Genomic DNA, 16,473 nt, shown 5'->3' on the forward strand with positions numbered 1-16,473 from the left:
AAAAACGGCGCTCAGGGCTTCCGGCCTGCGGCACTGAGACTTGCTGCGGGCTGGATGAAATTAGGCAGCAGGCCAAATCCTGCCCGTGGGCCGTAGGTTCCCCACCCCGGCCCTAACAGTACCATAACTAACATTTACATTATAGCAGGTGTTATAGTCTGCCTAGAGCAACAACAAAAATATGTATTTCCAGGTATTTTTAACATTATTCGTTCTAGACATAATTGCCTTTGTTCAAGGCAGAATGTGTTGCTCTTGGTTTTTCTGCTTCTCTTTCTTGCCAACCTTAGTAGAAGACCAAAAGGCTTTTTTACTTCTCACAGTAAAAACAAAGAGGGCATCTCTATTTTTCTGGATTAGCTGTTCTGATATCAACATATCTTTATTAATTTTAAGACTGCTGACTGTAGTTTAATATCTATTGTTTATACCAATCTGCAATAACTACTGCATGAGATTAATACTATAAAACTGAGATTAACGTAATTTTTCTCCTTTCTCAAAATGTTTTTGAGGATTTATCTTGCTAGACAAAACACAGACGTATAAACTGAGGGAGCTGAAGGGGAGGGGAAAAAGAAAAAAGGACACGAGCCATCTAACACCAGCTGTTAGGTCAGAGATATTCTGCACTGTCTATATATCAGAGAAAAATGGACATTTAGAACAGAGAGGAAAGATGGTTCAGCAATTACAGCACTACTCTAGGATTTGGAAGATTTGAGTTCAAATCCCTGCTCTGCCACAGACTTCTTATTTGGCCTTGCTCAAGTCACTTAGCCTTTCTGTGCCCATGGGAATAACAGTACTTCCCTACCTCACAGGGGTATTGTAAAGATAAATGCATTAAAGATTATGAGACACTCAGATGATTGGGGCCATAGAAGTACTATTGATAGACAGGATGTGATTTTTGCTTCCTGCACTGTAACCAACCCAAAATCAGCACCTTATCTAAATTAACTTTTGCAAAGTGCAGATGTCATACATGCTAGATCTTTTGTTTTCATATAACACTCTACTTTTACTCAATCCTGTTTTACTGGGAAGGTCATGCCTGCTGTCCTGATGACATGAAACAACCTTCAACTTCTAAGCAGAAGCAGTGAAGACACAGCATGTGGATCCTATGCTGCTTGGGAATCTCAGTCAAGCAGCCGTAGACTAAGGCATTTTTTCCCATTAGGTCTGCTACTTTTAGGCTGTGGTCTTCCAGATGCATGGGAAATGCCTCGTGATCAGGGATGAGAAATGAATTTGAAGATCTGTTCTAATGCTTGAGATGAAATCATTCCTACTCAATAGGTTCTCCCATCCTATTCCCTAAAATTCTCTAATAACAGTACGCCACTATTATTTAACAGTATAAAACTCAGATCCCCAGAAGTCTGCCCTTCTGGCCTCAGATGATGTTACCGCTACAGTGTGTGTAATCAGAAGTATCATAATAATAATAATTTAGATTTCCTTGTTCTGCTTGGAAGAATTAATCGAAGTTGGGAAAGTAACAATGCTGAATATTTCTTCTCAACTGTACTACCGCCACGTTGTGTGTCTGCAGCAACATTTTTAGTCTTGGACTAAATCCCCTTTTAATCCTCACCAATTTTTATTAGATTCCTCTAAAAACTCACTGAGCAAGAATTTCATCATCCTTCCAAACTATCCTCCTACAATATCTGTGTTTGCTTCTTTTGATTCTGTAACTATACCTGCTCCCAACTATTCAGTGTGGTTTTCCCTTTTTTATATTATGTCCAACTATTTAAACCAAGAAAAGCAGATACTATATTATGTGAGGTATAAAGGGTCAGCTAAGATATTACCTACAAACTGACCTTTCAGAATTGCTTTCAAGATTTTAACTCAGTTTTTAAAACCATTTAACCATGAAAGACTTTTGATGCTGTACAAAATACCAATAACCTGTTAAATAAAATAAAAGTGTTAAAAGCTATTTAAAACCTCTGTACAAATATAAATATATGACCATTAGCAGGCAAAAGACAGAAAGAAGAGTTGGCTGTTGCAAGGTCCCTGGAAAGTCAGCAGAATTTGATATTGGGAGATCAAGGGCCATCCTTTATTTAAATTTGGAGAGGGTTAGCAAAAACACTCCAGATGACCTCAGAGGTAGGAATATTCTCATAAGTAAAATCCAAACTATAAATAGCTTCATAGATCAACCTATTGAACAATACCTGAAAACTAGGAACAAATCTGGTCTTTGAAAAACTGGTATAATATGCTACCAACCACACCACAAGCAACACATTACATATCAGCTATAGTTTCCATACGGCTTGGGAACACACTGCAGTAGTCTATTCCACATGTTACAAAGGCAAGGATAATTATGGCACAGCACATACACATCAGACAGCAGTGATCACAAGCACACTACTAGATGCGGATTTTTTTTTTTAAAAGTGATTTTCTCCACTGATACACCTATAATTAGGGATAAAAAAAAGTATTCCTAAAATGAAAACCACTTAGGCACAGAGTGGGTAACTTCTTACTCTGTTTTTTCCAACCTACCAGCAGCAAATGTGTTTTCTCTGCAAACAAACCATTCTTATTTTCCATGCAGGTTCTTCTTTTTATAGCATAGAAGAGTTTCAGAGCTATTTAAAAACCTGACTATTATTAGTTTGTCTTAGCGTTACTATTCTTTACATATTATAAATAGAAAAACTAAATATTTATTTATTATGAAACAATCATTTGACACTTACCTTCCTCTGACAATATTTTCTTGAAGAAGTTCATGGATGATATTTTCTATATTAGAAACGTTCACCTTATTGACAAGACCGTTGATTGACTTCTTCAGGGCTTCCCAACTCATCCTTTGATATGCTAAGCTATTATGAAAATATTACATTAATACAAGTATATCTAGGTACACTATAAATACACTTTAATATAAAAATGTGAAATTAATTTGTAGTCAATAGGAGCCTCAAGGTGCAATGCTCACAATATATTTTGCTGCCTTTTTCAATTTTGGTTTTACGATTATACTGACAGTAACTCATTACTACTAAACCAATCTGGTTTACAAAAACCTCTCTCTCTCTCTCTCTCACCCCAAACCAAATAAAAACTGTAAAGCTAATGCTGAAGTATGGTTTTCTACGGAGAAGACAGACAAGAGAAAACTTTATCCCACAAATCTCTCTACTAATAGCAAGTACAGGAAATGAACTAGAACAAAAGAACATACAGGAATGTTAAACAGTATTATACTAAAATATTATACTTCAAAAAAAACCACCACAATATAATTAAGACTTATCTGAAATATTCAATAATAGATTTTTGAAAGACTTCCTAAGGAATTGTGAAAAACATTAAGTTTGTTTGCAAAGAAGACATTTGATTTTGGCATATTTACAGTTCCTGCCAAAATTACTTTGTAACACAGAAAAATGTCACAAATTATACAGACTCATACCCCTTTCCATGTAATCATGTTTCTTATTTATAAATACATATGATTAACATTTAGTGAGTGTAGATATGAATTCACTCCTCATTCTTAGTGACTAAAGAAAGAAATTCCAGTAGTAGTGTAAGTACTTATAAATGAAAGGAAACCTCCCCCTTTTTTTTTTAAACAAAATTGGAAAATATATGTATTCCAACCCCTTTTTGCTGTGTATGTCCACTGCATTCATAACTATCAACTTTCTCAAAATATTTTGATATATTTTAATTAAAGAAGAAGATATTCCAAAGCTATTTTACAGGATAAAATATCAACATACACATTTATGATGCATATTTATATACTACTTTTTACTATTTACATTTCAAAGGCAGGTCACAACCCCAAAAATTACAGCACATGGCATCACTGCTTCAGCATTTCACAGGTTTTGAACAACTTTCATGTCTGATCAGCCAATCAAAAATATTTTACACTTCTGTTTTACAGTGCTCTACTATGCCAGTAAATCCTGTTAATTGTGATATTTGTTAACTTTGACTTACCTATTTTTATCGGTAATTTGTTCCTGCATCATCCTGAGCTTTGCTGGAGGAATGTATGCACCACCTGTACGGGTGAGAATTGGATCCAGCTCTTCTTTTCTCTTCTTTGAAGGGGGTTCATCGTGACCAAGTGAGCTCTGGGGTACTGATCTTTCTGGACTTTTTCTATCAGGTGAAGAGAATTTTTTCTGTTTCCTTCGATCAGATTCCCTCTCTTTCCCCTTCTCTTGGGGAGTCTCTCTCCTCCACCCCCTATCAGGCAAAAGTTGGAAAGTAAACGTGAAAGAATTTCCATCTTATGGAGATGAAGGCTGAACATATTGTTAAGAATTCAGACCAAGGCAAGTGTAATGGTTTTACTTTTAAACAAAATACTAATTGTTGAAAATTATATTAAGCAGAATGAACACCTTTTCATTTTCAAATACTTAATACTCACCTGGCTTCCACAGTTTTATCATCACGCCCCTTTCCCGAATATTCCTGATCATACTTGCTGTGATCAGAGTAACCTCTGTCTCTAGGGGACCAAGACCTCTCACGTTCTGCATACCTACTCCCATCCCCAAACAAAAACCTTTTTAGTAAAGCTTTATTAAACTTCTAGTTTACAGGAATTGTACTCTCTAGGGTCTGTTTTTCAGTCATGGATTGATTGTACACATACCAATGTTTTAAAAACCTGGAGGCCTCAATTTTGTATCAATGAACTGAGCCTCACTATTAATATATAATTCAAGACAGAAAGATGCACACTTTAATAAATCATATAGTCCTAGTGATAAACAAAAATTAATCTGATAGGGGTGTGACCTTCAAAAGAAACATTATAAAAGAAAACTCAGGGCTCAGAGTTAAATGATAAATAGTAATGAAGTTAAATATTGAGTGTACTCAGCCCTATGCAAGTCACAAGACAGCCCACTGAATGTATCCATTCACTATATTTGTCACCTTTGTTTACTTGTGCAGAGTTAAGTATACCATATGTACGGGCATAAAAGAAAACATACTTTATGTTTTAGTATCACAGAATGTTCACTGTCAGTGAAATGGAAGTTACCCTGAAAGAATTTAGTTCATGCCTTATGTATGGTAGACAGCACAAGAAATGGCATTTTTGAGTCTCCAGCTGACATGCATAACCTTGCTATAAAGTGACAACTGTGGTTAACAGCACTGGAGCCATGCAAGAGACTGGAATCCAATTTCCATTTTAAAGCTGTTCAGTATTCAAAATGAACATTGAAGAGTTTTAAAATCTTTCATATTCAATTACTGCTCTCCCATTTTCATCCACAATTAGTGACATTGTATTAAGTCTATAACTATATTTTTCATGTTCACTTATCAGCATAAGTGAAAAATATGGAACAAAACTGTGTTTTGTTGTACTTATCTGATTCACTCTGGATGAAGATAACACACAATTTTAACTACTATTAAATGCAATTACAAAAAAAATACTTGTTTACCTGTCTTCTGGAGAGGAACTCCTCCGGCAAGAGCTGTGACTCTCTTTTCTTTCATAACTGGAGCCATGCTTTAAAACAAAGTATTAAATTATTTTAGACCATAGTATATTTTATATAATAGTATATTTACTAAGCATATCTATCTTCTTATATGAAGGATTATTTTATGTCCTTCTCCCACTCTGAAATTTTACACCTGCTGTCATGCCACCCACTATACTTTGAATAATCTCCTACTCCACCCATTGTTTAACAAAGATCTCCCTTTTTTCTCCTCCAAATTCCTCTTTATAATCCACTTTTTCCATAATGTCCTCCTCTCCCTCCTAAATTTCTATGCAGTTGCCTCATTTATCTTATCTGTCCAAGTTACACTGTACCCTTTGTTTTACATTTTCTAAATTATACATTTATCATTTAAACAATTCTATAAATGTACTTTTCCAAGGTTAAAATTGCAATCACTTTACAAATCTGTCAAGTAAAAAAAATTCACTGTAAAGTTAATACGTCTGTTCACAAAATGAACCAGAGCCGCGCACCGTGATTCAGAATGATCAGTACACTTACAATAGATCTACAAAAGAAGTTACAAATAGGTTCCTCCAGCTTACCAAGCTCTTTCACAATTAATTTGGATTTGCTTAGCAACCATCTCTGTTGAGTTCTACCCTTTCTTTGTAACATTTAACTCCTCCCTCTGAAAAATATTATTCCCATTCACCAGAACCACAAACTGATACCATCTGGCAAAAAACAAAACAAAACAAAACAAAAAAACCCCCTATGAAGTAGAGTAACCCATCACCTTGATTCAGATACACCATACCAAGAGCTGTTTACAACATTCCTGGACTGGAATTCTGTCACCAATACTCATACAGTATATATATTGACCCCCCACTCCATCTATAAGGATGGCAGTGTGCCCACTAACAAGCTGACATACTAGTTTCTATATCACCTTGGAGCCAGTCAAATATAAGTTTAGAAAGCTAGCCAGTTGAATACAAGTGACATCTGCTTAATAACAGGTCCTCCTGATAGACAGCAATACCAAATGATGTTTGAATATTTAACAAAGGAAATTATATTTTTTATTACTTGTAGCAGGGTCTATTTGTGCTATATGCTGTACAGAGTACAACTGGATCCCGACTGAAGCTTCTAGGAGAAATAGTAATACCTGCAAAAATGAAGACTGAAATATCCTCCCATCCAGGGTCCAACTGGGCTGACTCATGCTGGCTCAGTAAGCCAATACTTTGGTTTTTTAAGCTGCTATCATGTGTTCCAGAATCTCAACTTATTTTAAAAAGGCACATTTCTAGCCCTTAGGGTTGAAACATGCCCCCCACCTCATTCTACAGAAAAATCTGCAATGGTGAAAAGTGGGCCAGTTGCGTAGCACATCTGTGTAGCACATCTACAATGGGGTTTGCACTGAAAAAAATCCCAGCATAGGCAAGTCCTTAATACGATCAATGCAATGTCTGCATGAGTTTGCAGGGAATCTGAAACAGCTCTGGGATACATGAACTGCCACAAGCATCTGTATAGGTGTTAACTCCAAAAATGTTTCCACATTAAAAATGTTACCTGATTTGATCAGCAGTAAAATAGTTAAGAAAGCAGAGGGAGGATCATACCATGAACATCTATAGTTTACTGTGAGTACTTTTTCCCTTTCTAATCTAATTTATGGAGCTGAGCCCTTTGGGGAGCCAAGCTCAGCAGAATATCCATGATCATATTTTGAACAGCTGCACGATTTACTGTGAGTGGTGTTTGACTTTTGCATCTTAAGCGGAAAGAGCGTGGAAGAGACTATTCAGCTTTCCCCAACGCCCCATATATAATACCTGCTCCCAGCCCAAACACACTGTCCTTCCAGACCAGGGTTCAAACACATTAACAGAGCTGTATAAAGATGTTTGTATTATTGATGCTTGTGCCATGCTTGTTCTGAAGATAAATGCAGGATTTTAGTCTCCTGCAGACTTCAGGCTAATGATCAAGCATCTTTCATTAATAAACAAGAAAAAATACTTCTTGATATAATCTCTAAGCATAACATGCATTTCATGACTATGTGATGACCAGAAGACAAAACTCTGAAGAGAGCAATTCTATACTATAAATTCATTTCTAAAAATTCCATCCACTAATTACTTAATTATTATAATCTCATGCAAGATACACTCCAAGAGCTGGAAAGTAATGAAAAAATTCCATTATTTCTGCAAATATTTAGCTTTCAAAGTAAATTAGCTGGATCTCAACTGTATTGGTAACATTTCTCTATTTTGTTATCTGAAGGGAAGTTTTTATATACATTGTGTGTGAATGAAATTACATGAAAAATATTTAACTTCATAGATATAGCATCATGAAGCCAATACTCTAGAAGAAAGTCTATATTTGCGAACAGAAGTTTTGCTTGCTGCTATATTCCTAACAGTACTGCACCTCTCCCTTCTGAAACATACAACGTTCAGATTCCGAAAGAGCAGGACCCTTCACTGTCAGAAATAAGTTTCTCAGAATTGTAGGAATCCAAATACCATACTTATAATCTTGATTGCATGATAGTAAGATGAATAACTAATATCACAATCCAGAGAAAGATGCAATTAATTTCCCCTCCCCACCATTCTCATAATCCGTCATTATGCCTCAACTCACTCATGCTTTCCACTGAACTGTTTCCATCTTTTACCCACTTCTCTTCACACTTCATTCCCTTTTCACATTGCTGCCAGGTGCACTTGGGACATCTCTTGCTAAGAATATCTGTACATCAACCAGCTGCAGTTTGCCGGTTTAAGTAATAATACTTCTTGTTCTTAATTATGATACAGCATATATTGGGGAGAGAATACATGCAACTCCTTTTGAAGTTAAAGGAATTTGTGTTCATATATGAAGTGGAAATAGGCCCCTACATACTAAACTCACACAAAAATCCCCAAACAATATTGTACTTCTCCTGAAAAATTAAACTTCACAATACTTACACTTATGTGTGCCACTCTACTCTTCATTTTTTCCTGTAGCTCACCTAAAGTTCTGAACTTGTAGAAATAATAACGTACTCAACTCAAATGGGGGTCTCTTATGAAAAAATGTTTCACCTACAAAAGATAAACAACACATTCCATAATTGATTAAACAATATTTAGATTTATTTTTAAAGGTAAAACAATCACTGGAGAAATGAGTTGTGATCTTTACAAAACTTTAAAAGAATCAAGTCTAGGAATCATCTCACCAAAACATTAACTTGAATATTTCTTATTGCTTCACATAACTACAGTTACATTATATTATATATATGTTTTAATCTGCTAAAAATAGAAAAACACGGATAACACCTACCAAAATTCTCCTAAATAAAACAGAAATATTATTCTACCAGAACAAGTCTGTCTGATTTCAGTATTTTCTGATGGTCTGAGACTGAAATCGGGTGTACCTGTGTAAAACAAGATTCTAATTAAAATTTAAAATTAAATTTTAGAATAATCAAGATGATCATAAAGATATCAAATCCACTTGCAAACAAAGGCAGTATTAATTTCCATTCTGTGAAATGGATATTGTTCATAGAATATCAGGGTTGGAAGAGACCTCAGGAGATCATCTAGTCCAACCCCCTGCTCAAAGCAGGACCAATCCCCAATTTTTGCCCCAGATCCCTAAATGGCCCCCTCAAGGATTGAACTCACATTAGCAGGCCAATGCTCAAACCACTGAGCTATCCCACCCGTCTCGTTCATCACAAAGCCAAAATTAAGAGAGAGCTTTGTTTGCACAAGTCTGCTCCCAGCTGCAATCTTGTCAGCCTATTGATTATACTTTTCAGTAAGACATTGCCTCAAACTCTCATCAGGGGAAGGAAGATTTAACCTCTTAACATAAAATCCACATTGGCAACGCTGAAAAGCAGCAGAAAGCTGAAGACGGTTCCAGTTGCTTTTCATCTCAGTATTTTAACAGCATTTCAATTGCAAGATAACATTTGGCAGGCCAGAAAGAAAATACTCACAGCAGCAGCACTTTTTTATAAATCTGGGGTGAAAACTGGATGTTAGAGCCAGAAGAAAATCACTCTCTGTTATTGCCTTTTGTCTTTTCTAATTTCCTGATTTAAAGATCTTTCCATTCTATATAAAGTTTATAGGACTAGTAACTAGAAAAAAAAATCAGTGAACAAACAAACAAAGAGACAAAGGAAAGGCAGTACATCCATAACTTACCAAACACAGAATATACTGAATTCAGTCAGGTTAAGTATATTTTTATCTTCTGAGTGATATTTTTATCTTATTTAAGAGAATTTTGTCAGACATTATTCTAGCTTCCCTGATTTTAGAAATGCAAGCTCAAACAGTTGCATTGCAAATGCAGATAGCCAAGTTTCAGAACTTGACTATTATGGGAGAGAGCAAGGATTGTGGGGAAAAAAGGAGTTTACCAAATACACTTGTCTTTGAAATTAGGTGGGTTTTTTTTTTTCTTTTTTCGAGTACTCTGGAAAAGGAAGTGGATCCTAAACAAAAGAGAGGACTCTTGCTGATGGCCACTCTCACACTTTTTCCTAAAATACTTAATTAGCTTTAGGAAAAACAAAGAAATATGCATATATATACACATCCAAAAATTGTAATTTATTTACTGATAGCTAGTAAGTCCATTGTGAACAGTGATATTAACAAACATACAAGTATCACTTTTCACAGCAGACTTACTCAACCTTGGCAAGCCTGGGGACAAATTAAGCCGTGGATATGGGGGGTAGACGCAGCAGGGGGCTAGAGCCTGAAGCCCCACTGCCGGAGCCTGCTGTCGTGCAGTTGGAATCCGGGACTGGAGCCTGAAGCCCCGTGGCCAGAGCCTGCCAGCCCACCATCCCAGGGCTAAATCCCAAAGCCTGAGCCCCACCACCCCTGGGAAGGTGGGGAACTCACTGGGTGCTTGCTCCTCCAGTGTTGTGCCCAAGGTGTCTCCAGAGGGGAGCAGGGCCCAACCCCTACTGGCAGCCCCAGCAACCAACACCAAGGCAGGGCATCCAGGAGAAACAGGAAGGGTGAGGAGCTGCTACTCTTCTTCCTCCCCCCCAGCCCAGGAGGCTGTGGCCGCAATAAAAGTCCCTGGTGGCCGCATTCAGTAAGGACAAATGCAAAGTACTTCACTTAGAAAGGAACAATCAGTTGCACACATACAAAATGGGGAATAACTGCCAAGGAAGGAGTACTGCAGAGAGGGATCTGGGGGTCATAGTGGACAAGTTAAATATGGGTCAACAGTGTAACACTGTTGCAAAAAAATGCGAACATCATTCTTGAATTATTAGCAGGAGTATTGTAAGCAAGACATGAGGCATAATTCTTCCGCTCTACTCCGGGCTGATTAGGCCTCAACTGGAGTATTGTGTCGAGTTCTGGGCACATTTCAGGAAAGATGTGGACAAACTGGAGGAAGTCCAGAGAAGAGCAACAAAGATGATTAAAGGTCCTGAAAACATGATTTAGGGGGGGAAGACTGAAAAAATTGGGTTTGTTTAGTCTGGAAAAGAGAAGGCTGAGAAGGAACGTAACAGTTTTCAAGTACATAAAAGGTTGTTACGAGGAGGAGGGAGAAAAACTATTCTTCGTAACCGCTGAGGATAGGACAAGAAGCAATGGGCTTAAATTGCAGCAATGGAGGTTTAGGTTGGACATTAGGAAAAACTTCCTGTCAGGATAGTTAAGCACTGGAATAAATTGCCTATGGTGGCTGTGGAATCGCCATCATTGGAGATTTTTAAGAGCAGGTTAGACAAACACCTGTTAGGAATGATCCAGATCAATGTTTCTCAAATGCGGCCACCAGGGGCTTTTCTTGCGGCCACAGCCTCCTGGGCAGTGATGGGGGGGGGGGGGGGGGCAAAACAGTTGTCCCTGCCTGTTCCTTCTGGATGTGCCACCTTGGTGTTGGTTGCTGGGGCTGCCAGCAGGGGTTGGGCCCTGCCCACCTCTGGAGACACCTGGGACACAACCCTGGAGGAGCAGGCATCCTGGGAGTTCCCCACCTTTCCAGGTGTGGTGGGGCTCGGGCTTCAGCCCTGGGATGGTGGAGTGGCAGGCTCTGGCCCACCCCCCCTGGCAGCAAGGCCTCATCTCCTGGCTGCAGGACTTCAGCTATATCCCCAGGGCTTCAAGCTCCCTCCTGGAACTGCATCCCTCAGGCTTCAGACTCTGGCTCCCCGCTGCCTCCCCCACCCCTCATTGCCCCTGGCCCCTGCTGCCTATCCATCCATCTCCCCATCCAGGGCTTAATTTGTCCCCAGGGATGCCGGGGCTGAGTAAGTCTGCTGTGAAAAGTGTTACTATCCCTTTTCACAGCAGACACTTGTTAGCTAGTTGGGAGGCTGTGAAAAGTGATATTAACAAACATACAAAAATCACTTTTCACAGCAGCAGACTTACTAGCTAGCAATAAATAAATTACAAGGATTTTGATGTGCCTATTTATTTGTTTCTCCTAAAGTTAATTAAGTATTTTATGAAAAATTGTCAGAGTGGCCACCAGCAACAGTTGGTGGCCGCTCTCTGAGGCCACCAAAAATTTTGGCAAGGAGTTCCACAGGTTGACTGTGCTGTTGTGAAAAAATACTTCCTTTTGTTTGTTTTAAACCTGCTACCTATTAATTTCATTTGGTGACCCCTAGCTCTTGTGTTATGAGGAGTAAATAACACTTCCTTATTTACTTTCTCCACACCAGTCATGATTTTATAGACCTCTATCGTATCCCCCCTTAGTCGTCTCTTTTCCAAGCTGAGAAGTCCCAGAAATCTCTCCTCATACGGAAGCCGTTCCATACCCCTATTCATTTTTGTTGCCCATTTCTGAACCTTTTCCAACTCCAATGTATCTTTTTTTCAGATGGGGCGACCACATCCGCACACAGTATTCAAGATGTGGGCGTACAATGGATTTATATAGCAGCAATATGATATTTTGTCTTATTATCCCTTTCTTAATGATTCCCAACATTCTGTTTGCTTTGACTGCCGCTGCACATTAAGTGGATGTTTTCAGAGAACTATCCACAATGACTCCAAGATCTCTTTCTTGAGTGGTAACAGCTAATTTAGACCCCATCATTTTATATGTATAGTTGGGATGTTTTCCAATGTGCATGACTTTGCATTTGTCAACATTTGAATTTCATCTGCCATTTTGTTGCCCGTCACCCAGTTCTGAGAGATCATTTTGTAGCTCTTTGCAGTCTCCCTGGTAGCTACAGTAGTTTTGTATCTTCTCCAAATTTTGCCACCTCACTGTTTAACTCTTTTTCCAGATAATTTATGAATATATTAAATAGGACTGGCCCCAATACAGATCCCTGGGGGGCACCACTACTTACCTCTCTCCATTCCTAAACCTGACCATTTATTCCTACCCTTGGTTTACTATCTTTTAACTAGTTACCAATCCATGAGAGAACTGTTACCCCTGGCTGCTTACGTTGCTTAAGCAGCTTAAACTTCCAAGTGAAGACTGACACAGTGATTTGTGAAGCCTGAAAACAACCTGCAAGCTCCAGAGTCTCTATTGTTCCTGCAGTTTTACCTGCTTTTTTAGGCTACATCTATACTACTTGCACCTCAGCAGCATAGCTACATAGAGCCTGAAGGATTTTTCCTTCGAGGTCATTATTGCACCTTTCTGAGAGGTAGCAGAGAGTTTGATGGAAAAAAACCTTCCCTCCACGTAGCCGTGCCTACACCGGGGATGAGGTCGAGGTAACTACGGTGCTCAGGGCACGACACCGTTTACAGTCCTGGGCGAGATAGCTTGATCGCTGCGATTTTTAAGTGTAGAGCCGGCTTTTTAGTGACCGAAAGACGCCAGTTCCCACCTCGGACACTCCCGGCCCGTGAGCAGCGGTGAAACGGCGAGGCGCCCATTCCGCAGAGGCGGGTGCTGCAGCATGGGGAGCTTGGACCCAACGACAGGCTCGCGAGGGGCCGACCTAGCAGCCGGTGCATAAACGTGGGCGGCCCACTGCGATAGCAGCGCCCTTTCAGGAAAAGGGGGCTGCATGGGCGCTGAGTCTGTGCGGACACCGGGGAGATGCGGGGAAGGGATGGGCGCCGAGCGTCGGCCCCGGCCACTCGTACCAAGGCAGCCCATCCCCCGCCCTCACCATGCTCCACCCGCAAGGTGACAGAGAGGTCCCGGCAGGGGAGAGCAGCCGCCGCGCGATGTGGGAGAAGAAGTGGAGATGGTGAGACTCCCCCACAGTCAGAGCTTACCTCAGTCTCCCAAAGGCCACCATCCTACCGGAAGTAACTTTACTTCCGGTGAGACGCGGGGGCGGGGTTTTCCTGCCGGAAGTGCAGTAACACCTCGTGGATCTTAATAATTTTAACGGTATTTATTTGGTGTTAAACCGAGTTAATAAGAGCGAAAAATAAATGCAGAAAATAACCCAATCCTCAGCGAGCCCCACAGCAGGCGGGTTCTACGTCAGCAACATGGCGGCCTTGGAGCCTCAAACGGCCGAAACGACAGCTCCCAGCATGCAGTGCGACCTGAGCGTAGGCGGGCTTGCGCGCGAGCGGTTTCCCGAGGTGCTGATGGGCGGCCCCAGAGGGCCGGGGTCCCTTGTGTGCGCTTGTGGCTCTGGGCACCACGCGGGGCCTGTCGCCGCCCCGGGCAGCAGCAGCCCCCGCAGAGAAGCGCGCGGTTCCCGGCCTGGGGCTCAGGAGCCCGCTGCTCTCGAAGGCTGAGAAGCTTTGCAGCTACTCAAACGCTGCAGGGCACCTGCCGACCTGGGGGTCCCTGGCTCAGCACGAGCAGGGAGGGGGAGTTTAAAAGCTGGCCCCATTTTTGGATTCAAATGAGCCGCCCCCTTAAAAGTAGTAAGTAGGGAGTATTTTAAGAACCGAAGGAAGATACGTCCTAGGTAACTCTACCCCTGGGTAGGGTAGGTGTGACATGGGCTTTTTAGGAGAACTTGCATGTTGAATTTTGGAGGAAGGGTTGTTGAAAGTCAGGCTCTTTGTGAAAAGCTAACTTCAGCCTTAACTATGGAGCAGCTACTGCTATGCCACAGCAGAGCATGCTGGTGATTCAGACTGTGCTAGCATTAGTCAGGTCACAGCACAGAAGTCATAGGTAGTATGGTAAGAAAAGCAGCTGCCTCTCTAACATCCCTCAGAAGAAACCAGTTCCACTGACAATTCCCCTGCCGCTTCCCAGGCCCGGGAGTGGAGGGAAATCAGGCATTGTTTTTTTGTTTGGTTGGTTTTTAAAGTTTAGTTTTATTTTATTGGTTCATCATAAATCACAAAATCATATATATGCCTTTTGAGGTAGCTGGTTGATTGATGGTTAGGGCTTGTCTACCCCTGGAAGCTAATCAGAATAGCTATTGTGCATACATTAATTACCCACATACTTATTCCAGAATAGCCCTAATAGCTTGCCAAGTGCATACTTTATTCCAGAATCAAAGTAACTGATTATTCAGGAATAATGTGTGCTTCCAAAGTGGAGGAATTATTCTGGAATAAAATCATTTTTATTGTGTAATAGCATCCATATAGTGAGTTATTGCAGAATAGCTTGTTCATAGTAGCTCTTTTGATCACAATAGCCCCATGCAGTTTTGTAAGGTGGGAGAGAAGTTGGGGGGGAATTACCAACAGCTGATTTTCCTTGTACATAGAGCAACTTGAAAATAAATGATTTAATGTAAAAACATATTATAAATGCATTTGTTGCTGCCTCCAGGCATGTACAGCTAGACTGAGCCAGAAAATATGTGTGTGTGTGTATTGTGAGGAGGGAGGCCTGGATGTGGGATTAGTAGGAGATGAGGAGGGAAAGGGATAAGGAGGGACATGGAGGGATGGTGTGTCGTGCTGTACTCTTGTAGGGTGGCTCTGGGGGAGGAAGGAGTGTAATCCACACACCTTGTGGGTGTGATGTTCTGTCCCATCTAGCGGCACCGGGACCACTTAGAGAAAGGGATAGAGAGATTGAGTCTGCTCTATAGCTTTAGCTAACAGCCATTTGGCTTTTAGCTCATGCGGTAGAGGCTCATGCACTAAGCTCCAGCGGTCCCGGATTCGATGATGACTGGGGTCTGTTGGTGTTACAAGAGCACAGGGAGGGAAGCAAAAAACAGACTGAGGAAGTGGTGGTGGGATAAAGATGAAGTGAGTAAATCATGCATGGACATGGTGCATAGAAAAGAAAAAGGGCAGGGAACTGGGTGGGGCACAGAGAAGGTGTAGAAGGGGGTGCAGGAGACTGGGACAGGGAAAGAGAGAGAGCGTGACGGGTTGGATCACAGAAACCCTCTGGGGGCTGCCTACTGATGTGCCAAGACTACTTATGCCCCTGCTTTCCTGCCCTGGCAGCTTGGGACTTCGGTGCCCTGCCTGGTTTGAGCCAGTCTCGCTAGCCTGCTGCAAACCTAGACTCAGGTCTGAACCACATCCCCTAACAGCTGTAGGCTTAATTGAAAGCATCTTAAGAAGTGTTCCTGTCTTTAACACTCAGTTGCCCAACTCCCAATGGGGTCCAGACCCCAAATAAATCCATTTTACCCTGTATAAAGCTTATATAGGGTAAACTCATAAATTTTGTCCTCTATAACACTGATAGAGATATGCACAGTTGTCTCTCCCCCCCCGCCGTATTAATACATACTCTGGGTTAATTAATAAGTAAAAAGTGATTTTATTAAATACAGAAAGTAGGATTTAATTGGTTCCAAGTAACTTCTGAAGCAGAACAAAGTGAATTACCAAGCAAAATAAAATAAAACACACAAGTCTAAGCCAAGTACAGTAAGAAAACTGAATACAGATAAAACCTCACCCTCAGAGATGTTCCAATAAGCTTTCTTTTACAGACTAGTCTCCTTCTAGTCTGGGTCCAGCAATCACTCACACCCCCTGTAGTTATTGTCCTTTTGCTACAAACAGAAGCTCTACAC

At 40.6% G+C, this 16,473-nt stretch overlaps 1 protein-coding gene across 4 annotated transcripts in view; it reads right to left on the bottom strand.

Annotated features, from left to right (window-relative positions):
• Positions 1-13,871, bottom strand: part of CWC22 (CWC22 spliceosome associated protein homolog) — a 58,227-nt gene extending 44,356 nt beyond the window's left edge. The window contains exons 1-6 of one of the 4 annotated variants that reach the window (XM_073306043.1): positions 13,381-13,715; positions 8,492-8,608; positions 5,475-5,542; positions 4,439-4,552; positions 4,000-4,251; positions 2,739-2,867 (exon numbers count right to left, since the gene is read on the bottom strand). In XM_073306043.1, the coding sequence (XP_073162144.1) occupies positions 2,739-2,867; positions 4,000-4,251; positions 4,439-4,552; positions 5,475-5,542; positions 8,492-8,518 (590 nt within the window). In that variant the 5' untranslated portion in view covers positions 8,519-8,608; positions 13,381-13,715. Of the gene's footprint in view, positions 1-2,738; positions 2,868-3,999; positions 4,252-4,438; positions 4,553-5,474; positions 5,543-8,491; positions 8,609-8,852; positions 8,928-9,522; positions 9,893-13,380; positions 13,716-13,777 lie in introns of those variants that run through there. The other 3 variants (XM_073306044.1, XM_073306042.1, XM_073306045.1) reach the window with 3 other exon arrangements.
• Positions 13,872-16,473: the final 2,602 nt, after the last annotated feature.

The sequence above is a fragment of the Lepidochelys kempii genome, chromosome 11 (assembly GCF_965140265.1).
Source record: "Lepidochelys kempii isolate rLepKem1 chromosome 11, rLepKem1.hap2, whole genome shotgun sequence".
NCBI classification, from domain to species: Eukaryota; Metazoa; Chordata; order Testudines; family Cheloniidae; genus Lepidochelys; species Lepidochelys kempii.